At 39.4% G+C, this 24,371-nt stretch overlaps 2 protein-coding genes across 2 annotated transcripts in view; one reads left to right on the top strand and one right to left on the bottom strand.

Annotated features, from left to right (window-relative positions):
- The window catches only part of LOC116698526 (chemokine XC receptor 1), a 153,799-nt gene that overhangs the window by 2,671 nt on the left and 126,757 nt on the right, over positions 1–24,371 (bottom strand). The window lies entirely within an intron of this gene.
- LOC116698510 (FYVE and coiled-coil domain-containing protein 1-like) lies at positions 429–23,336 on the top strand. Its single transcript, XM_032530452.1, is given in 19 exon segments — positions 429–483; positions 1,075–1,165; positions 1,514–1,620; positions 3,363–3,488; positions 4,713–4,819; positions 8,680–8,823; positions 9,627–9,723; positions 9,841–10,237; positions 10,240–12,269; positions 12,883–12,975; positions 13,326–13,444; positions 13,716–13,883; positions 13,981–14,121; positions 15,368–15,576; positions 16,005–16,146; positions 17,521–17,625; positions 19,277–19,487; positions 20,511–20,620; positions 20,775–23,336. Coding segments are annotated over 18 exon segments (4,440 nt in total). The 5' UTR covers positions 429–483; positions 1,075–1,107; the 3' UTR covers positions 20,851–23,336.

The following is a 24,371-nucleotide window of genomic DNA, read 5'->3' as shown; positions in this document are numbered from 1 at the left end:
TATTGTTAATAAAAACCTATGACAATAAGATGTCAATTGAGATATAATACACATATGTTTAGATTATACTAAAGACAAACGCTAAATAAAACATTATTTCAATGCACCTTAAATTCTTTTGCATGATGACATTTTGTAACATAACATAACATTTTGATGCCATTGGTCAATTGTCGAAAAATGCTGTAGGCCCACTCATCTTAGTTTGGGATTTTAAAAAATGATTGCAGATTCTTCACAACATAGTTTTTGTATTCTTACATTAAATTTGATAAAATATTAGGTTTAGCATGACAGACAGATTTCTGTTTATTTACCATTTGTCTCTCAACCAAACTAGGACGGATTTCGGAAGCAAGAGGCTCTTTAACTGTCTATGTTTATCTGTCAGGCCTGTCAATCATCCATAGTGCCCGCCTCCAACGGGTAGCAAGGTTCTGCTGTGTCGCCTACAAACTAGACATTGGGTAATTTACGCATGAAGTACGTTCATTATTTTACCGTTTATTTGATATTGAAGTGCTTGGCTTCATTTACAACCAAACTGCGACGGTTTGTAACAGAAACTTACAATTAATACAACCAGGAAATGAAGAGCTAAGTGCAGGTGCATGTAGCTAGTAGGATACCGCTCGCCAGCTTTGAGAAATGTTAATGTCTGTCACGGTTTGTTGCATTTTAAAGCCGATTCAAAGTGATTTAAGTCAACTTTGCTGGTTTGTATGGTCGACGGTGGATAACAGTATATAAATCTTGTGTCAGTGGGGTCTGATAAGGACACTGTCGCTACAAACAGTGATGGGCTTTCGTCGTCATGTAAATGTTGTACCTCCTCTGAATGTTGGCACATTTGTTGCTAAGTTTACCAAGCTAACGTTACTCTGTTTTTCATCTTAACATATTCATGGACCCTTCTGGAATATGTAAATTGTCAAATTTGTTAAAGACTTTTGGGGTTGGGAAGAATTCACCACTGTGTTTATAAACAAGACTTTACAGCGTGGTTAGCTTTGGCATATTTTCATGCTTTGTTTTTATTTTTAACTTCTAATTTTATTTTAATCCTACATGCAGAACTTCTTGACTTCACTGCCCTTTTTCCCCACAATGGCCTCCTCATCAGTTGGAGATAATCAACTGCAGAGGATAATCAGAGATCTGCATGGTAATTGTACAGTTTACACTTACAGTAAACACCATCCTTTACAGTATACAGTGTTCTGTCATGCAGCAGGTGTTTTGTACAATTTGAAGTAGGGCATGTGTCTCCAAACAAGAGATATCAAGGGAAAAATTATAACATTTTGCACACAGTATATTCCTCCCAGAGAAATTGCATGATTAGATCAGTCAGGAAATGTTTTGTGCATGAAGATCCTATAACTGATAGATATTTTGCAAACATTGCAAAAAACAGTGTGCATATTCTTAAAATGTTTTGCCCTTTTGTGTGAACACAAGAACATCACTTGGTATTTGTGTATATCTTCACAAAGCTGTTACTGTCTTTTAGATGCTGTGTCAGAGTTGAGTAAAGAACACAATGAGTGTGGTGAACCCGTAACTGATGACAGCTCCTACCTTCACAAGTTCTTCTATAAACTAGAATACCTGCTGCAGGTATGGTCTCATATACCATAAAAGTGTTGGAGTTTATCAGGATGATATAGTTTGTTTGAAGGTGTACCACCGCTGCTCATCTGACTTACTAGACCAGTGGCTTCCAATTTGGGGATTGGTACATCCAGAGGGCTAACAAGATACATCTATAAAGGGGTTATGAGATGAATCAAAAGTTAGAAAATAATAGGAAAAACATTTTTTAGAAAAACATTTTTTTTAATGTATTTTCTGTCTTCTCTTAAATGTTTTTCTTCTTCTTGTGAAACACTTGAGTCTACCTTTTCAGGCCTCAACAAGAAATAAAACAACTAGAGAAGGTACATCACATTTTGGTTGAATTGTCTACATCTTAAACATGTGCAATCTCCAGATACCAGGGATTGTGAATAGCATTGCCTTGCTACAACGGGTCACATATATAAAAGATTAAGAAGCATTGCTTTAGACCAGTGATTCCCAACCTTTTTTTCGTTGTAACCCTTAAAACAAAGCTCTAAAGAGTTGAGAGCAGTTCCAGCAGAGTGATTTTTTTTCTCTCTAAAGTGGTTGTATATTTGTTAGAGACCATGGAAGCGGAAGCTATAAGTACACAAGAAACACTTTTCACAAGAAAAAGTTAAAAAAAAACAAAAAAACTACATACAGTAAATGTGTGTAGAAGAACTACTGTCCCCCTCCCTGTCCTATAAATTATCTACTGACCCATCAAATTCATCTGTTTGGTGGGGTCTTGACCCCCAGGTTGGTGACCACAACTCAAGAGAGTCTAAGGTGAAAGAGAGAGGAAATTTATAGAAATGATATTGATTACTGTTTACATGCACATAATATTACGTTTTTTTGCCCTTATTCTGAAAAAGACAATATTCATACTAAGCTGTTTACATGGTTAATGAAAGTGAATAATCCACTAATATTCCCGTTTATATGTAGCTGTGCAAAATACGATTTTTCTGCTGGTGGCGGACTTGTTGGACCGTGCAAACACAGCCTCCCTCTTTCATTTCTTCAACCACCTTCTTGAAAAGGTCGGCGTAGCGATGTGTGCGCAGATAAAGAAACCTGTTGATATACAAGTCCTTGATAATGTTTGAAACTAGCTGTGTTTCTCCTTATCGGGTCTGCAGCCTTGCAAACTGTTGGCTGGTTGGTTTGTGTATAGCAACCATAGCAATGCACAGAGCAGACCATAAGCCTACTGTAAACCATGATTGAAAAACATACGGTATTTTGAATGCACTGTATACATGTCCAAAGAATTCTTAATCAGAAAATGCTATATTCATAAATTCCATCCGGAATATGCTGTTTACATGACTTTGGAAGATTGTCTTTTTCAGAATAATAGTGGAATATTGCTGTGCACATAAACATACTCAATGTAGTCTGGCGTACCGGATGTACAGTGCTCAGAAAAAGCCTGACATGTCAGGAATTCTGCTCCCCTTCCTCTAATTATATTGCAAGGGCACTATTGCTACATCGGGAGTTTTGCAACAGATTATTGTCATTGATTTAAAGAAATGCAAGAGCTTTTTTCCACCCCTAAACCAGAATGATAAGCGGTGTAGCTAGAAAATACTCCAGCATTGACACAGCGCTGTGGAGATAGGTCTTGCTATGCAAGACTGATTACAATGTGAATTACACAGCATTTTAAGACAGACATGTTGTACAATCCACACTGCTGATGCCATAAAAGGTAATTATGCAATAATAAGGTGATGCATGTTTCTTAGTTTGACCAGAAAGAGAAGACAACCTTTCTTGGTCAGAGGAAGGACTACTGGGATTACTTCTGCGACTGCCTGCTTAAAATCAAGGGAGCTAATGATGGCATCCGTTTTGTTAAGTCCATCCCTGAGGTAATCCTACTTTGAAACACACACACATGCTGTCACCCTCTGTGCCTTGGCCCTGCCATGTTGCACAACGCTTGCAGACACACACATACACAGTAACTTTATAACCATGTAACTAATCTTCTAGTGAGTCAGATACAGTGGTGCTAATTTACTTGCTGTCTTACACCTTGTTCCTCACCTTTTATCCCAGGAATTCAGTGGTGAGCTTTATACTGAAACTAAACTGTAGTTGAATTAGTCCTAGTTTGTACTATGTTTAATTTGTTGTTTGTACCTTATGTGTGCCTGATACAGTATGAGAGCTATTGTTACTTAAAAGGTTTTGTCTTTTTTTTGTGAAAATATTTGTTGACTAGGAATTAATTATTTAAATAGTTGCCAATTTCTTTTCTGCAAATTCCATAATTGTTTAATTGACTACTGGTTTCAGCTGTACTCTCTAAAAAGTAAGTAACTGACAATCTGATTTAAAATATCAAAATGTGAGTATGATGTGTCAAGACTGTAATAACCTTTCTTCACTGTCCTTTTTGTTATCAGGGATTTTCTGGATAAGATCGATCCATTACTTTTTTGAAAGTGTCATACTGACTCACTTTTATTATTGTATGCTAAATTTGCATGAGAACATACTTCCAAAATACTATTTTGGAATGCAATTCAATTAATTTAATGATTGTGTGCCTCAAGTGCAATGCAATTGTTCCATTTCAAAAAAAAATTATAAGTAATTTGTATTCTACCATGAGAGAAGTAATTACTGACAGATTACTGAGTTCTGATTTATGAGTGTAGTTAAACCGCACATCTAATTGTATGCTAATTGACGCTCATGTCTTACTAAAACATATCTGTGGTTTGAAGTTTCCTCAGGGATTTACAGCAGTCAGTATTGTGTTTCTTTATAAGTCACATACCAACTTCCTTGTTGAAAACTTTGGCTACTCTTAAAATATTACTTTGACTAGAAGAGAAAATAATAGCCAGACTAATAAATAATGAAAATAATCATTAGTTGCAACCTTTTTTAAATGAGTATTTTTAATGTCACATACAAGTAGAGATTATTCAGAAGATAGGGGCGCTATTATTTGTGTATATGTTTGACCTGGGTGACACTAACTAGCCTATAAATTTACTGACTACTGAGGTCAATCCACATTGCAGTAAAGTAATGTCAGTGTGTGTGAAAGTACACTAAAGTGTGTATTTTTGTGTCCTCAGTTGAAGACATCACTGGGGAAAGGAAGGGCATTTATCCGCTACTCGCTCGTTCACCAGCGTCTTGCTGACACACTGCAGCAATGTCTTACAAACCAGAAGGTCACAAGGTCAGTGGACACACACTCACACGACAACACACACACCACACACACACCACACACACACACACACACACCACACACACACACACACACACACACACACACACACACCACACACACACACACCACCACACCACACCCACACACACACACACACAGTGAGGAAAATAAGTATTTGAACACCCTAACAACTATTTTGCAAGTTCTCCTACTTAGAAATCATGGAGGGTCTGAAATTGTCATCGTAGGTGCATGTCCACTGTGAGAGACATAATCTACAAAAAAAATTCCAGAAATCACAATGTGTGATTTTTTTATGATTTATTTGTATGATACAGCTGCAAATAAGTATTTGAACACCTGAGAAAATCAATGTTAATATTTGGTACAGTAGCCTTTGTTTGCAATTACAGAGGTCAAACGTTTCCTGTAGTTTTTCACCAGGTTTGCACACACTGCAGAAGGGATTTTGGCCCACTCCTCCACACAGAGTTTCTCTAGATCAGTCAAGTTTCTGGGCTGTCGCTGAGAAACACAGAGTTTGAGCTCCCTCCAAAGATTCTCTATTGGGTTTAGGTCTGGATACTGGCTGGGCCACGCCAGAACCTTGATATGCTTCTTCCAGAGCCACTCCTTGGTTATCCTGGCTGTGTGCTTCGGGTCATTTTCATATTGGAAGACCCAGCCTCGACCCATCTTCAATGCTCTAACTGAGGGAAGGAGGTTGTTCCCCAAAATCTCGCAATACATGGCCCAGGTCATCCTCTCCCTAATACAATGCAGTCGCCCTGTCCCATGTGCAGAAAAGCCCCCCAAAGCATGATGCTACCACCCCCATGCTTCACAGTAGGGATGGTGTTCTTGGGATGGTACTCATCATTCTTCTTCCTCCTAGCACGGTTAGTGGAATTATGACCAAAAAGTTCTATTTTGGTCTCATCTGACCACATGACTTTCTCCCATGACTTCTCTGGATCATCCAAATGGTCATTGGCAAACTTAAGACGGGCCTTGACATGTGCTGGTTTAAGCAGGGGAACCTTCCGTGCCATGCATGATTTCAAACCATGACGTCTTAGTGTAGTACCAACAGTCACCTTGGAAACGGTGGTCCCAGCTCTTTTCAGGTCATTGACCTGCTCCTCCCGTGTAGTTCTGGGCTGATTTCTCACCTTTTATTAGGATCATTAAGACCCCAAGAGGTGAGATCTTGCATGGAGCCCCAGTCCGAGGGAGATTGACAGTCATGTTTAGCTTCTTCCATTTTCTAATGATTGCTCCAACAGTGGGCCTTCTTTCACCAAGCTGCTTGGCAATTTCCCCGTAGCCCTTTCCAGCTTTGTGGAGGTGTACAATTTTGTCTCTAGTGTCTTTGGACAGCTCTTTGGTCTCGGCCATGTTAGTAGTTGGATCCTTACTGATTGTATGGGGTGGACAGGTGTCTTTATGCAGCTAACACCTCAAACAGGTGCATCTAATTTAGGATAATAAATGGAGTGGAGGTGGACATTTTGAAGACAGACTAACAGGTCTTTGAGGGTCGGAATTCTAGCTGATAGACAGGTGTTCAAATACTTATTTGCAGCTGTATCATACAAATGAATAGTTAAAAAAATCATACGTTGTGATTTCTGGATTGTTTTTTAGATTATGTCTCTCACAGTGGACATGCACCTACGATGACAATTTCAGACCCCACCATGATTTCTAAGTGGGAGAACTTGCAAAATAGAAGGGTGTTCTAATACTTATTTTCCTCACTTTACATACACTCACCTAAAGGATTATTAGGAACACCTGTTCAATTTTTTATTAATGCAATTATCTAATCAAACATTCACATGGCAGTTGCTTCAATGCATTTAGGGGTGTAATCCTGGTCAAGACAATCTCCTGAACTCCAAACTGAATGTCAGAATGGGAAAGAAAGGTGATTTAAGCAATTTTGAGCGTGGCATGGTTGTTGGTGCCAGACGGGCCGGTCAGAGTATTTCACAATCTGCTCACTTACTGGGATTTTCACGCACAACCATTTCTAGGGTTTAAAAAGAATGGTGTGAAAAGGGAAAAACATCCAGTATGCGGCAGTCCTGTGGGTGTAAATGCCTTGTTGATGCTAGAGGTCAGAGGAGAATGGGTCGACTGATTCAAGCTGATAGAAGAGCAACTTTGACTAAAATAACCACTCATTACAACCGAGGTATGCAGCAAAGCATTTGTGAAGCCACAACACACACAACCTTGAGGCGGATGGGCTACAACAGCAGAAGACCCCACCGGGTACCACTCATCTCCATTACAAATAGGAAAAAGAGGCTACAATTTGCAAGAGCTCACCAAAATTAGACAGTTGAAGACTGGAAATATGTTGCTTGGTCTGATGAGTCTCGATTTCTGTAGAGGCATTCAGATGGTAGAGTCAGAATTTGGCGTAAACAGAATGAGAACATGGATCCATCATGCCTTGTTACCACTGTGCAGGCTGGTGGTGGTGGTGTAATGGTGTGGGGGATGTTTTCTTGGCACACTTTAGGCCCCTTAGTGCCAATTGGGCATTGTTTAAATGCCACTGGCCTACCTGAGCATTGTTTTTGACCATGGTCATCCCTTTATGGCCACCATGTACCCATCCTCCGATGGCTACTTCCAGCAGGATAATGCACCATGTCACAAAGCTCGAATCATTTCAAATTGGTTTCTTGAACATGACAATGAGTTCACTGTACTAAAATGGCCTCCACAGTCACCAGATCTCAACCCAATACAGCATCTTTGGGATGTGGTGGAACGGTAGCTTTGTGCCCTGGATGTGCATCCCACAAATCTCCATCAATTGCAAGATGCTATCCTATCAATATGGGCCAACATTTCTAAAGAATGCTTTCAGCACCTTGTTGAATCAATGCCATGTAGAATTAAGGCAGTTCTGAAGGTGAAAGGGGGTCAAACACAGTATTAGTATGGTGTTCCTAATAATCCTATAGGTGAGTGTATACACATTAACAAAGTATATCAATGTTGTCCCTTTTGTTCCCTTTAAGTTGTCAAACAGTTCAGGTTTTACACCATTACGGTGTGATGATGTCCATCTAAGGAAGTGGGATTCTCGCTTCCTTATTTATGTCTTATTTCTGTTTTCACAGAAATACATAACAGCAACGCAGTTTAACCAGACCCCAAAGGTCAAGTCTCAATTCCTCAGCAGTTCATCAAATAATATGTCAATTTAGTTTTTGCTTCATTCAAACTTTATTTAGCCAGGACAGTGTTTCATGATTTACATTTCTAGATCAAGATCTAATAATGTTTGTGATTGGCTGTCTAACGTTACATGTAGTAGAGGTGTGCAGGAAGAACGTTTGTGCCTTAATGTTGTAATTTTTTTTTAGATGGATTTTATAAAATTGATATTGAAAAAAGTATTATACAGGAACCGGTATTGGTACCGGTATCGAACATTTTTGAACGATACCCAGCTCTTCTCTCCAATATCTCATGTAAACTTATCTGCAGGGAGTAATGAGGTCGGAGTCTGGCCGCCAAACACTATATTCTGCAAAAACATGTCAAATGTGAGTTGTATTTTGACATAACTTGACATTTTTTGACATATTATATGTTATGTGTATCCGTGCAACAATTTGCCCACAATTAAGCTTATTGGTTATACACGGTCCAGCCATATACTAGATTTTTTTGTTGTTTGGTCTGATCTTATATTACCTTTTATGAACAGCACAGTATAAACATTATAAACACATCACTAAACCACCAACAGTATAAACATTGTTTTGTGTCAAATAAAAATGTGTTTGTCCTCCAGGATTGTGTTTTATGTTTTTTTTTTAATTATTATTCCCATGCAGTGACTGGTATTATGCTCGTAGTCCCTTTCTCAAGTCTCATCTCACTGCTGACATAATCAACCATCTTTATGAGCTCAACCAGATCCAATTTGATGTGGCAGCCAGAGGTTACGACCTTGATGCAGACTGGCCAAAATTTGCAAGGTAAATTCCTACAATTAAAGTTTATACTTTTAAGTGCTTTATCTTTTTAATTGCCAATTGCAATTGCAATTTGTTATAGAAAAACACAAACTTGATTCTGAATGTCATAAGTAAACAATAACATCTTATAATTTGTTGGCTTCTTGGTTAGAAATTATTTTTATATTGATCAGAGACTGACTTCAAGTAATTTAAAAACAAACAAAAAACAACACCCAGTTGAGTGCAGCTAATGTAGAATTGTGGTGAAGTGACTTTGGGTATTTCACAACTTGAAGTAACACTTAATTATCTGATCACTGCACATTCACAGCTCTTTTTTTCTATTAGTGTGTAAATGTGTTTGTGTGAGAGTCAGTAGGTGCCGACAATGTGTGAGCGTTGATCGCTGTTCCTCATGTCAGCACCTTTGCCAAAACTTTTCACATCCTTGTCATCAATTTGCAGTTACTCTACAGGCAGCGGACACAATTTTTAGAAGAAGAACTTGTGTTTTTGTGAATTATATTATTGTGATTATTGGTTAAATCTTACAATATAATGCAGTAAAGCAACATCTAAAACAACACAAGCTGTGCTCACTAGCTCAGTTGCCCTGGGTAAAGGCTCCTCCAACCTTTTAATTAATAGGGGACCCATTAAATAAAGTGTTACTATAGAGCCACCTAAATAGTTGTGTCCGTCAACTTAAATTTCTCTTTTGTGTCAAGTTGTCGTTGCTTTTATTATCAGTTTGATGTGATTTGTCATACTATTAAACAAGCATTAATTACCTTAATATTTGGCATCTTATTATGTCAAAGGAGAACATTAGGCACTGCCACACCAGCATCTCTGTGGAGGCCTCCTAGTCGCTGCTCCAGCATCAACAGCCTCATTAGCAGCTACTCACACTCACAGGTACTCAAATACTTCTATACATTATCTATATAGACAATTTTGCACAAATATTTTCGTAAATGTGACTGTTTTAAAGAAATGTGAATTTAAAGTTCTGTTGTTCCATTCACTAACCAGGCACAGGAGTTTCTTCCAATCCCAGACTTTAGTCAAAGTCTCCTTGGTGAACTGGGAGAACCCTCTCCTTGCAGCATTGCAGAGAACCTCCGCATTGAGCTCGACCAGTCGGAGCTCAGACAGCAAGAGCTTCTGATCCAGGTTCAGGAGTTCGGGAAAGAAGCTACGGAGCTAAAAGGTGTGGTTAAAGACCTTCAAGGCCAACTGTTAGCAGTTCAGAAGTCATCTAGCCACTCTGTATCTACTGCAGTCCAAAGTATCCAAGAAACAGAAAATCAGGAGAGCGCAAATCACCTTCAAACCTGTAGTGAAGCAATACACCGTGAACTTCACGACAGACTCACTGCTGCTGAAAACAAAAATATGGAGCTTCTTTCTAAGTTGGATGAGACTCTCAAAGAAAAGGACATCAAACTGCTAGCTATTGCAACTCGACCTGGAAAATCCAGGAGCTCCTGGATAAACAAAAGACCACTGAGGAGAAACATTTGGAGGTGAAAAGAGAGGCTGAAGACAGGGCCAGGCACTCTGAGCATTTGTCCCAGGAACTAAAACTCAGGGAAGAAGAGTTGAGGAACAGTGAGGAAAAGCTGGCTGAAGTAACAGCCCAAGCTCATGACGAACGTGAGGAGGCACTCAAACGGTTGGAGGAGCTCCAAAGTGCAGTCAGGCGAATTCAGGGGGCGTTGAGTTTGAAAGAGAAGGAGACGGGGAACTTGAGAGCCCAGCTTCAGGATTTACAATCATCACTGGAGTGCAGAGAGCGGCAGGCGGAGGACCTGAGGAAAAGACTGCATGAGGAAAGGGCGGAGGTAGAGCAGAGATGGAGCATGAGTAGTAGCCAGAATGAAGAACTAGAGACCCAACTCTTGGATCAAAGAAGAGCTCTAAAAATCAGAGAGAAAGAGCTGGCAGTTAGTTCAGAGAGAATCAAGCATTTAGAAGAGCAGTTGGAGAAATTAAATGTTGAAAAAGAAAATCTGAGCTTGAGACTTGCTGTTAATGAAGTTGTTTTTTCTAAGAACATTGAGGACTACAAAACCAGATGCAGCAATCTCATAGAAACAAACGCTAAGCTACTCCAATCAGTTACGAAGAGTGAGGGGAGCATTATAGAGCTGACTGAGAGCAGGGCAGCTGTGTTAGAGCAGCTAGCTTCTTTGAGGGCTTCTGAAAAACACTTAAAGGGCCGAGTTGAGGTTGCAAAGATGTGTGTGGAAGATCGAGAGAAGAAGCTCCTAGATGAAAACCTTCATTTGGAGGAGACAGTCCAAAAGACGCTTATCCAGAAGGAAATTTCTAATGCTCAATTTAAGAAGCTCGAGCATGAGAACAGGGAGCTTTTTGAGGTTCAGTCCTCGTTAAAGAAACAGTTAGCCACAACTCAACAAGAACTGGACTTATTCACTACCAAAGCTGAAACATTGGACCAGAACCTCATTGTGTCCCAAAGAAGCCAAGCAGAGTTACTTGAAAAACTCAAAGAAACTGAGGCTAAAGTGAAAGAACAGACTGTTGAACGTGGGCATCTGCAAGTTAGAGCTGAAGAGCTGGAGAGCGGGACAGGGGAGCTGCACGATGAAAAAGGAGCTGCAAAGAGCAATGAAAAAATGCAGAAACTTCATAAAGAGCCACGGGCATTCTCAGTGGAAACCAAAGAGGCCCCGTTCAGACAAGTTATTGCTGAGGCTCAACTGGAGCTCAATCTCAGGGAGGTGCAGCGGCTCCAGGAAGAGGTGGTGGAGCTCAGGGCTCGGCTTCTAGCAGGAACTGAGGAGAGGATGAAGGTTCAGGCAATGCAGGAGGTGACAGAGTCCTCTAAGGAGGACCTCCGTGTCTTAGCAGAACAACTGAAAGCCCAGGTAGAGGAGCTAAACCGCCGGCATGTGGATGAGATTCTTCGATCGCGGGAGCGAGAGGAGGCTCTTATTCGGGAGCGTGACGGAGAGGCTCAGGCTCGGGCAAGTTTGGCTGCTGAGGTGACTGCCTCCAGAGAGGAGCTCAACAAACTGAAGCTGGGTTATGAAGCCTTGTGTCTGGACAACAGTGAATCCAGGGAGGCTCTCCATAGAGCCAATACAGAAACAGCTGAACTCGGTGTGCATGTGTGTATGCTAACTGCTGAGAATGAAGAGGCTCGTCTGCGCTGGGAGGGCTTGTCAACAAGGCTGCAAGAGCTGGACAAGGAGGCAGCTCAGGAGGCAGAGAGGCTGAATACTTGCATGGAGCAGCTGAGTCGGGAGAATCATCGGCTCCTTGGTCAGCTTCATAATGATGACGGTTTATTGGCCACCAAGCAGGAGCTGCAGGTTAAGCTGTTTAAGGTCCAACAGGAGGCCGAAACTGTGCAGGAGACATGCCAGGAGGAGATCCAGGCTCTCCGCTCACAGCTTAGCAGCCAAGCCCTGAGCTACGACAGCCAGCTCCAGGTCAGCCACAAACAGCTCAGCTAAAGAAATGTAGCGTGTTCCAATGTATTAACATGCACTAAAGTAACCTGATAACGTTTGGCTGTCTTCTGTAAGCTAATTTCCATAAGTTAAAAAAAAACAACGGATTTCTCCAGGAGAATGTTGTTTTTTCTGCCATGTATACGGGTAACCTGGTTTCTAATTGGCTTTTTACATGTACATGGCGTCTCGATGAAAGGAGAGATCATTACATGTAGCAATGCATTTTCAAGTTTAAAATAATTCAAAGTCAGACTGAAACTGAAAGTAACGAAGTTGCCTCTTAGAAGGCAGAATAAGCACTTTACAATGTTGAATAGTTGTCTATAAAATTCAAGCACGTTTCTGCTGTGATGAAAAGCCTCTATGTTGTGCATGTCATTATAATTACGCAATTACAATTGGTTACCACAGTGTAACTAGCCTTTCCTCTCTGCATTAAATGATTTCACAGAGTATCGTGGTTACTAATGTGCAAACTGCTTGATTGTATTATGTTGGATAACATCAGCGGAGCTACTGTAATACCGACATTTTAACCATATTTGCTAAGTCATTAAATTATGAATTTTTGGTTTGTATTGTCATCCAGATAGTGAATCAAGAGTTACAGGAAGTGAAATTACATCTGATGGCTGAGCAGGAGAAAGTCGTCACCCTGGAGAACAAATTAAAAAAGCTAGAGGTGAGAGGATGTACTCATTCCAGATCTGCTTAAAAGTTTGTGTTTTTATCATAAGCATGTTAATCTGCCCCTCCATCTAATCACTAAAGCATTCCGGCAATGTTTTAAATTATGACTGTGGTGGTGGTTTTACGCAAGGAAATAAAGCCGTTAAACTAATTGTTACACACTGCAATATGATAACAAAAAGCATATATGTGCTGCTCTGTATATTTGTGTGTCTAGGATTGATTTAAAAAAAAACAAAAAAACATTCCAGTTTTACATTTCTGCAATTGAAGTAATCATAAAGCTATGGTCACAAGCATAATTCCAGAAATAATGTCTTGCTTTTGCTTTACTGATTGCAGGCTGAGAATCAGAAATATTGCCAACAGATTGAGGAGAAAAAAATCCAGATGGCCGATTCTGAAAATCTCATCCAGCAGAAAGAAGATGAGATAATCCATCTGAAAGGGAATCTATCAAGGTGAGATACTGTATTCATAATCACACATTCTGGATTGAATTAGATCTCTGTGAAAAATGTTTTTGATCCTGTGTGTTTAGATCAGAATGTTTATTTTTCATTTAGCACACTTTATCTAGGAATTTGATCTACTTGTTCTGAACTGTTTTTAAATCTCAAGCCTAAAAAGTACAACTGCATGAACACAATCAGAGTCCCAATGGTTTGGTTTGTTTGGGATATATCCTGAATCAGCCTGTCTATGTATGTATCGGTCTATGTATGTATGCAGGTCTAAGGATGCTCTAGCAGTGGCTCAGCAGACCTGTCAGGAAATGAGTGAAAATCTACGGAGAGTCACACAGGACAAACAAAGCTTTGATCTTCGGACAGCTGCTGAACTCGATGATCTTTATCGCACGAAAATCAATTTGGAAGAAAGGCTTGTAGAACTCATCAGGTATTAACATACAGATTTACTCTGATATACCATTACTTAACATGCTTGCAGTGTACCCTAATGTATATACAAATGTGCTTGATGGTGCTCTCTGCAGGGAGAAAGATGCAATGTGGCAGAAGACAGATGCCCTGGAGTTTGAGCAGAAACTGCGCGATGAGGAGATGGAGAGGGACGTCAACTACTGTCTGGGCTGTCACAGTCAGTTCAGCTGGTGGCTCCGCAAGTACAGCTGCAGGTCAGATAGTCCTCTGTATATTAAACAAATACACTATATCTATTATATATCACCAGATCGACCAATAAAGCTAATGTCAATTGTACTACTTTTAAACTAGTAGTATGACAATTTTTCTCGATTACTACAGTAATGTAGTTCTAAAAACATTAGCAATGACCACATCAATTTATACCACTTGTACAGTGTATGTAACATTTATACACAAAACCTGCTTAAAACATTTCACTCATATGCCAAAAGTAAATAAATTCATCATCTGCCACCAATATGAAAATTCACTTTGTGATTGTTTTGCTCAAAATAGTCAAATGTCACAGGAACTAATGCCCAATGACATTTCATTTCCATATTTCACTTCACATGTAGACTTACCAGCCGTAACCACATAGTGAAGTCAAATAACAGCCATATCAATGGTATTCATTAAACTACATTACAAATACAAATTTCCATATCCAGAAAATGTGGTGCATTTTTAAATGTCAGTGTCACTCCATGTAGTGTCAATGTATTTGAGTAAAAAAGGTTCAGGAATTGCATACAGTATGCTCTCCAGAGTCTGATTGAAAGCATACCAAGACCACCTCTACAAGGAGGATTCGCTACTCTTGTTTGGTCCGCTTTTTGTGCGCATCTGAGGGTGATTGCTACATTCACACCTGCCCAAACCAACTTCACCAAGGGGGAGACAAACTCTACTTCACTTTGATGCAATTCAACCAAACTAAATGAGACAGGTGTGAAAGCCCACATAGATACGATGACTGTTCAAAGATCAAAGCCTAAAACTAAAGGTGAATTGTGCTAGAGTCAAAACTTAACATGGGGATCAGCGTTCAGTTTCTATGCGCCACATATCTGGAACAAACTCCCAGAAAACTGCAGGTCCGCTGCAACCCTCAGTTCTTTTAAATCAGGGCTGACAACTTTTCGTTTTGATGTTGCCTTTCTTTAAATGGTTGTTAATTTCTTTAATGTTTAATTTCTTATACTTCACTGTAACTTTTTTTCGTGTTTTTATCTTTTTTTTATTGTTTTAATGTAAAGCACTTTGAATTGCCCTTTTTGCTGAAATTTGCTATACAAATAAAGCTGCCTTGCCTTGTTTTTTCTGTTGTGACTTCAAAGCTAAAACAAATCTTTGCTTACTTACCTATTAATTCCTCTCTACAGTAAACTATTCTACTTTACAAGATGATGAGCAATTTTTACCCTATCTCACTTATAATATGTCTATTCTCAGACTGTGTGGGCGTCCCTTCTGCTACTACTGCTGCAGTAACACAGTGAGCACCCAGCAGGGTGGCCCCAGAGAGCGCTGCTGCAGGGACTGTTACAACCAGCACAGTGCAGTAGTTGAGCGCCACCCAGAGGAGGAAGTGACTAACAGCACACCGGGGACACCTTTCAGTCGTTTGCTGCAGGCTGGAAGAACTGTGACAAGTGTTTCGGGTAACAAAACACTAGAGCTGGGCAATATATTAATATTATATGGATATCTTGATATGAGTCTATATATTGTCTTAGGTTTTGGAAATCGTATTATTGTACTATGGCATAAGTGTTGTATTTTCCTGGTTTTAAAGGCTGTATTACAGTAAAGTTCTATCATTTTCTGAACTTACCAGATTGTTCTGTTATTTTGTCAAAGCATCAAAAGTCAACACCACAATATCGTTGCGGTATTGATATCAAGGTATTTGGTCAAAAATATTGTGATATTTGATTTTCTCCATATATTGACCAGCCCTACGAAACACACACACACACACACACACACACACTGAAGTAGTGTGACAAATGCTGAGGGAAATGGGGGGGGGTTAGCAACATTATAACATCATGCAATAATTAACATGGAGATGATGTTTATTTTCTAGGAGCAGTTGAAGGTGACAAGTTGGATGATGGCGTTTTTGACATCATTACAGAGGAGGAAGTGAGTGGGGTCTATGACAGTGACTCCCTCTCTTTTGCAACCGCTTGCTCTCCTGGACACGTACAGCAGGGGGCAGCACAACTGTAAGTATCTCACATGCGTTCAGTCACAGGGGATTGAGACTGGCACAGTGTTGGAAGAAATGTTTCTGAAAAATGATTACAGTCGATGATGTGATGAATCCAATCTCTTAACTTCATGCAGCATGGAGAGAAGACCTGGAACTGGTGTTCTCTCCTTACTTTCAGAGTGTCTTAAATGTCATCATATGAACAAAAGAACAACAATTGACATCATTACACGATTGATTCAGTCTTTATTTACCATGTCCAATACTGAGCCCTTCCTGAGAACAATGGTCTTTTTCACCTGTCCTCAAAACAGTGGCGCTTTAATTTTAAATCTAAGTTGACTCTCATCGGACAAACTCACAATTTACACATCATCATAGGCTTTTCCAAAATCAATACTTTAAGTACTAAATCTGAAATCTAAAATGTTCTTTTCCCATATTCATTTGAGCAAGTAAACCACAACATGAGATTTTAATACCAACCACAGAAACAAATTTTCTTTTTACAACATGTCACTTCTACAAGCCAAAACATTCAGAAAGCTGGAAATGTGAATAGAAATTCAACAGAATGATCTTAAAAAATGTATGAACATTAAATGAACACTCTTTATTCATGACATGCCACTTCTGGGATTGCTGTGTTGCCGTCGGAAATTCTGCTGGATTTCACTCTTTTCGGCCGTATGTCCGGTACTTTCCTCTTTCTTTGCGTTGGAACTCTGATCGATTTATGAGGACTATGGTTAACTGCTCTTCAGATCTCTGCAGGGTAAATCTGTCCAATTTGAGTTTTCTGTTGCACGATTAAAACAACTTTTGAACGCATAAGTTCCACCGAAACAAGTTTCTTGCCGAGGCTAGTGTGCAGTGGCACCATGGCTCTGTCCGGTACTTAGCGCCGCCCATGACGACTGTGATTATTTTGAAGAAATGCCAATTAACCAGAGCATATTTTTCTCCCATCTCGGAATGCTGTGTGGACTAGTCAGACCCTCCTCCGCAGCGCTGTGGAGGGTCTTGCAAGCAAGAATCATTGAACTCATAATTCAGTTACATTCTCTTTTCAGCTTTAACAGTTTTTTACATACATAACCTAAAAAATTAATCATTGACATAACACATTTTCTGTACAGCTGTACTATGTGTATACTTTTTTCAATGCCGTGTGTATGTGTTTTTATTGTATATGTATTGTGTGAGCCACATCAAAGACTAACTTTGATTGTCTTGATACTGTATTGTTTTCTTGATTAATCATTTTGTTATTCTGTACAACTTTGAATTACGAGTGGATGTAATTAGATATTTTGGCACTTATTGTAAGTGAAAATAATTCTCCACAAATTATGTATAAATATAAAATATCTGTCATTCTTTCCAGAAACAGCAGTGCCAGTGCAGGAGACCTAACACCAGAAGATACTGAGGACCTCAGTGCTGCAGTACAGGATGCGGAGATCTGCCTGCTAAAGTCTGGAGACCTCACGTGAGTTTCACATGCAGTGAAAGTTAAACTGGAAAAATCCTCATTGCAGCAGAGTTTTGTTTATGCGTGGATGCGGTCACAAGGTTAGACTTTATACTTTCAGAGGAACTTGGTAGTGTTTTTTTCAAGTAAAAACAAATCCCAGAATGGGAAATGAAATATGAAACTAATTCATGTGTGGCATCGACAGCTTTTGTAAATCTTACTTGGTATGTGTTGTGGGACTTTTGGTTCTCTTTTATTGTAATTTGGAGCAGGTTTGTTCACGTAGTGAGTGTGGAGAAAGCTTGGAGAAGCTTTAAGGCTTTTTTTGTTGCTTGTCTCTTTAAAGGGCCGATGAGCAAAGTATTAAATCCTATCACCAAAACTAAAATACATTGTGAACTTTTAGTCTACAAGTCTTGTTTTTTGGGAGTACTGTTGCAAAGACTGTGTCTGCTGCATCAATTTTGATCCATTTATCTTCAAGTACATAATATTAATAATATAAAAGAATTATATGACAATATTGTGAATTAGGGCTGCACAATTAATCGAATTTTAATCGCGATCACGATTTGGACTTCCCACGATCAAATTTGCGTGATCGAGCGATTATTTTTTATAAAGCGTCATTTCATAGAACGCTCCGGGTTTTTTGCAAAGCCCATCTCCCGCTCCATAAAGCCGTCTGCTCATGAGCCAGTCAGAGTAGTTCACTGCACCCCGTGCAGCTAAGTTTCTAGATGTAGACAGTCACAGAGGACAGAGTAGCGTGAGGAAAACTCAACAGATAGCAGTCGGTAATACGTCAGTCTCAAGGTTTACCAGTTTACCATTAAACGCAACACTTTGTCCCATTTGTTGTTTTTCAGACAACAGCAGTGACCAGTGCTAGTCAGCGTCTGTTAGCTGTTAGCTAGTAGCGTCTGTTAGCAGTTAGCTCTTCTAGGACGCACCGGTGCTAATGTCCTCGCATCCGCTGCAATGCTGTTTATATGGATACGGTTTAATTTTGCGTTACATGACCCATTTCGTCTGTAAAGCCGTGCCTGTGTTGGATCTTTCTACGCTCTCTCGTCCTACTCTCTCTCCTCTTACTCTCCGCGCCCCGCCACACAGCGGCCGCCGGTCCACACTTCTGATATATGTCTACAGTTTTAATTTTTCATTAACACAGCTGTATATTGTTAAGTATGAGGGGGCAAACCTGTATTTGTACCAGTGTTTCCGCGGGTAACTGTTATCGCGGCCGCTACGGCGAAGAACACAGAAGAAGTTTTTGAATGCAACTAACTTCAGTTGGTAGAGTAACAGCGTGAGACGGAGCTGCTGGACCGTAGCCTGGACCATGGCCAGAATATCATAGTTCATAAAAATGCAGCACAGTGAAGATACAGACGTTTAATACACACGACGTGTGTATCCGCCGTTCGACCCGTGCTGGACCCGTTCATAATGAGTCAGCCGTCTCTCTGTGAGTAGCGTCCATCACACTCCCTCTCGCAGTTATAAATAGCCTATGTGACAATAAAATTTGTTTTGGTTAAAATCAACAAATAATCGTGAGAATAATCGCGGTCAAAATTTTGATCAAAATAATCGCGATTATCATTTTGGCCATAATCGTGCAGCCCTATTGTGAATCCTGTTTTTATTCCCCATGCTGTAGACTCTCCGTCCACTTCACAGTGAATGACATGTCAGGGTTTGGGGACAGCTCCCGAGAGCTTTTCATCAAGTCCAGCTGTTACAGCACCATCCCCATCACCATGAGTGTTCCTGGTCCTACTGTCTCCTGGACGTTCACCTCTGAACCCAAGAGCATCTACTTCAGTGTGGTCTACAGGGAGACTACAGAGACTCCACTAGAGCAGGCCAAGGTGAGACACCATTCTAAAGAGAACATGCACTCACAATGCATCCTCTTTATGCCTTAGCAAAGTGTGGATACACTTCACCAAAGTCAATAGGGTTGTACAGTTAATCATTTTTATCGTCATCGCTATATCAACTGTCACAATATAAACATTGTGAATGCTATGGCATATCGCAAAAGACACTCAGGGCCAGATGTAAGTACATTTGGGAATGTAGCGTTATCAGCGCCATGACCAACCCACAGAAAGCGCACGCTGTGATACATCAACTTACGTCATATTTATGTAACTGTCTTTTTTTTAGTGGTGCCTTTTTATTTACAATTATTATACCCATATTTTCCTTTTATCATGTAGCCTTAAAAGTTAACCAAACAACTGTGAAATGCAGTATTTCCATGAGGATTTAAGTCCTTTGTTTAAATATGTATCTACCGTCCATCATGTGGGAACTTGTATCATGTTTGATAATTTGAGGATAATGAGTGCTCCGCTCTCAGCCTGCCGCCTGTGTTATACCGTATTCTGTGACCCATCCAATTCTGTGACCTGTAGCAGTGCAACAACGTGTTCCTCTTCAGATGTATTTAGTTGATATTTACAGAATTATATTTTCTGTTGGTTTTATTTCTGCAGCTGTAACACAGCCCCCCCCACACCAGTGAGGAGTAAATGCCATTTTCCCTCACAGCAAAAGGAAAAATGAGTCAGGACAGAGTTCATGAATGTCACAGAGCAGTGACTTAATATGTGGTGAAAGCCCAGTAGACTATTTGGGGTTTAAGTATGATACTGAGTACAATAAAAACAGTACAGTCCACACCAAACAAACTACCTAAAAAAGATTTGATAGGCGGATTCTCAACTGGATTCAGATTCGATAAAATGCTATTGATTCCCATCCCCGTATTCTCTTGTGATTCTGTCACCCTTTTTAGGGTGTTTGTACCTGCTATATGCAAAAAATATATTTCCCTGCTGTAGTTATAAATGTCAAACGTGATTTCAATCCTTTGGTCTCCACAGGTCTTGATCCCACTGACTCGCTGTAACTCTCACAAAGAGACAATCCAGGGGGAACTGAAAGTCAGAAACGCTGGAGAATACACACTAATCTTTGACAACTCTTTCTCCAGGTCAGTCACTGTGTGCTGTAATTCAATAGTTCTTTGCTTCGTGTGAGGGCTTTGTGTGTTTGCTAAAATTGTTAAAATGTTTGCATAGACTGCAAAACTAGACAGGAAGAACCAAACATTGAGTGAACATGTTTCTGTTTTTCCTGTTAATTAGGTTCATCTCAAAGAAAGTGTTGTATCATCTGAGTCTAGACAAGCCTGTGGTCTACGATGGAACTGACCTTCTCTGAACTTGGCAGCAAGGATGAGAAATAGGTGTAAAACTGACTTTTGAAGCATTAAGGGTCTTTAAGGTTATAATTTCAAGGCAACTGGTTTGGAAACTACTGACTTTAACAACCTCAATGAAAGGTTACAGAATTTCAAAATGTCTCTCATTTTGCAGCTCTTAATTTCATGAGGTGTTACAGCTGGAACACACCCCACGCTTAACTCTGGGTTTCTACCAACTGGGGAACGGCTGCGTGTCGGCTCTGTGCTCCGCCGTCCTTTAATATCAACCAGTTTCTGATTTTTTGCAGAAAGTCTGCGGCCATGACTGACAGCTTTGTTTCTTTGCTCAACCTCCTGTGCTTGTGTGTGTCCGATAAATTGGGTGCCGAAATAAAAACTGCTGCGCTACGCTGCTATATGCGGTGCTTGCATATACGCGTGCTCCTAGTGATGATGTGTTCCTGCTGTAACACATCATATAAGTATGGATCATGAGAGGCTGAAAACAATGAAGTAAAACAATGTTACACTAATGAATGTGAGCGTGCACTACGTTTAAAAAAATACTGACGTAGTTTAAATGTAGCATTAAGGGTATCAAACTTCACTCCGAAATGACTAGAGGATTGTTGCATATTTAATTTTGAAGAACTGTGCACATACAGGTTTCTCAGCACCTACAGATGTAGCTCATGTAGGCAACTTTTGTTTCTGCATCCTATTGTATTTATTTTCTTTAGCATGAGGTCCGATTGATTGATTGATTGATCAGTCACGTTTTTTTTTTCCGATTATTTGTCTTGTCTCAAAGCAAGTACTACTGTTATCTTTTGAAAATGGGATTAATGTGTGGTCTGCACAGAGACAAAAGTACATTCCCAGCTAGGAGTGGGAGATATGGATCGGGATGTATATGGTGTAATATCAATATTCAGAACCAGACAAAAATGTCTGTTTTTGATCTAGGAAATAAAATATATGACAAATCATCACATTGATGAAAAAAAAACAACAGTATTGCCAGGAATCATATCCTGAGTATTGATTAGTAAAATTACCCAGAATGGCCTAATACACCCAGAGATATTAAAGGGAGGGCTACCACTCTATAAATGGTTTAGCTAAAGCTCTGACAAAATCCCACAGTTTCACAGGATCTATCAACAATGGAAATATTACACAAATGGGACATGACGAGACTTATGTTGAAAAAGACTACTGTCAAAAAATATAACTAATTTAACTCTAACCTTTTGTTTTACTTGCTTAAATGTACCATTAACACATTAGCTATCATTTTAATGTTACTAACTCTTTAAATTGGCGTGTTGATCTCATGCTGTTATTGGTGGAGAAACAATTTGTGTCAAATGCACGGACTGTAATCTGTTTCAAAGTTTAAGCTTATTTCACAGTCAGTATGGTATCTTCAAAATCATTGCCTTTTCAACTGTCATAAATTACAAGAAATGGATTTGTTGTGTTTCAATCATGATGAAGCAAAACAGGAAGAAGTAGGATTTCTGGGGAAACATGCTTTAAATCAGAGTTTCTGATGATTGCAGTTAAAATGCATGCAAACATTAAGAATGTACTAAGGGTGTAATAAGAAGGAGCACCTTTCGGAATGTAAGTTTTTGAATATTTAGTTTTTACTTAAACTTGAATTGTCACTCATGTTTTGTCAAATAGTGATGATTTGCATGAGATTTTATGAAGATAGGAGTTGTAATGACATTTTCACGCTACATACATAAAGCCTTTAGATGATTTTGATGTTCTTCAGTACAGTTGCTTACTGTTGCTGTGTGATGTTCTAAATAAGTTGTGCAGTGTGTCAAACAAAAATATCAATCTCAGTACAGCCTTCAAATAACACAAGTCCAAAAATCCCTTTTATACTTGTCTTATATGGACTTTAATTTAAATGCTTTAATGTTGAAATTGACCTTTTATTTCTCAATTGTGTCTTCACTCCATGCACACCATTTCATTATACTGACTTGAATATACTGAAACATTGCTTTGCTATTCAACAAAGACTATTTTAAAATCTTTTGTAAATTACAACATGACACAAGGAAGAAGATGAAAAAAAATGAAACATTTTATACATATTCAGTAAGAAGAGTGGTATATTCAAAATACGTTGGAAACATATTTGTTTATTTAATTGTTCTTGAATGGGAGTTTCTATTTAAAAGCATTGCAGAAGGACTGCTGTAAATGCACTTTTGAAAGGGCTTTTTGTCGGTCTGTATCCCTTGAGCCCCTTTGTGCCAGTTGATGTTTTTTTTGTTTTCATTTGTATCTAGAAAGTGTGTGATTGTAGACGTTCACTGCTGGATTTGTCAAAGGGAAGCTTTCACTCTGTCTTAAACGATTGTTGACAAATGTCCAATTGAAATAGCATGTACATATATTACAACAGATTACAGCATTTTAAGATTTATAATAGAATGGATTTAAGGTTGTTAAGAAATAAATAATGATTGTGTGATAACTCAGAGTAAGTGCTGATTAATTTATTGTATCTGCAATATACTAGTGTGATCCTTTGTGTCCTCACAAATTTTAATTTGTCTATAGCCAAATATCAGCCTCTGCTGTACATTTTGTTTGGGGCTTAATAAGCAATTTTTTACATGTTTAACATTAGCATAAATATCATTGTGAGCATGTTACAGTAACATGCTCATGTTAGTTATCATTCGACTGAAAGCACTGTTGTGACCCAGAAACGTCCCAAACTCAGCATTATTAGAAAATGCAGGAAGAGGGCAGGGTCTCTGCAGATTTTTTTTTTGAAAAATCCTACTCATTTGTGCCTTTTATTAACATGACATGGGGATCTTTCCATCTCTATACGTACAAAAACATCTATATAACGTGTATGCAAACAGCTTTACAGAGCTGTTAGCCTACTTATTCTATGAAGCTAATACTAATAGGGCCTTATTTTAAGGATCTGCCATAGGCATAGGTGCATGGTACAGGTGCCTTTAGGGCCTGTTCAAATCCACTCTGCTAGTTTGACGGCGGAAAAAAGGGTCTGTGCGTCGGGCACATCGTTCAAAAGGGTTGTACTTAGGGTCTTCATTAATCATAGGTGTGTTTTGGGCGTAGCATGCGATAAACCAATCAGTCATCTTCCATTCTCTTTAAAAGCCAGGCACGTTTGTACCTTGGCGCATTGCTAATATTTTTTCTTTCTGCCACTTTTCCAGTGTGAACACTACGCACTCAAAACTTGCTTAGATTTAGTATGTAGTATTTGGGACAGAGCCAATGTCTTATTTTAAGAATCACATTGCAAGTGTGTGTGCATGCTTGCTTCCTTCCTCCTTCCTTGCCTGCTTGTGTTTTTCTGAACAATCACTAGTGTATCGTGTGTGTGCACAAGATATTGTTCTTGCAAGGTGTCCGTCTGAGAGATAGTGTTTATGTCGCAAAGGCCATTCTGTTTCTCAAGGTTAATGATCTCATTGTAAATCATGTCACATCCACCTCTCCTTCCTCCTCCACATCTCCTGCTTTT

This window comes from Etheostoma spectabile, chromosome 12, assembly GCF_008692095.1.
Source record: "Etheostoma spectabile isolate EspeVRDwgs_2016 chromosome 12, UIUC_Espe_1.0, whole genome shotgun sequence".
Classification (NCBI taxonomy): domain Eukaryota; kingdom Metazoa; phylum Chordata; class Actinopteri; order Perciformes; family Percidae; genus Etheostoma; species Etheostoma spectabile.
This window is presented reverse-complemented; position numbering and strand designations above follow the sequence as displayed.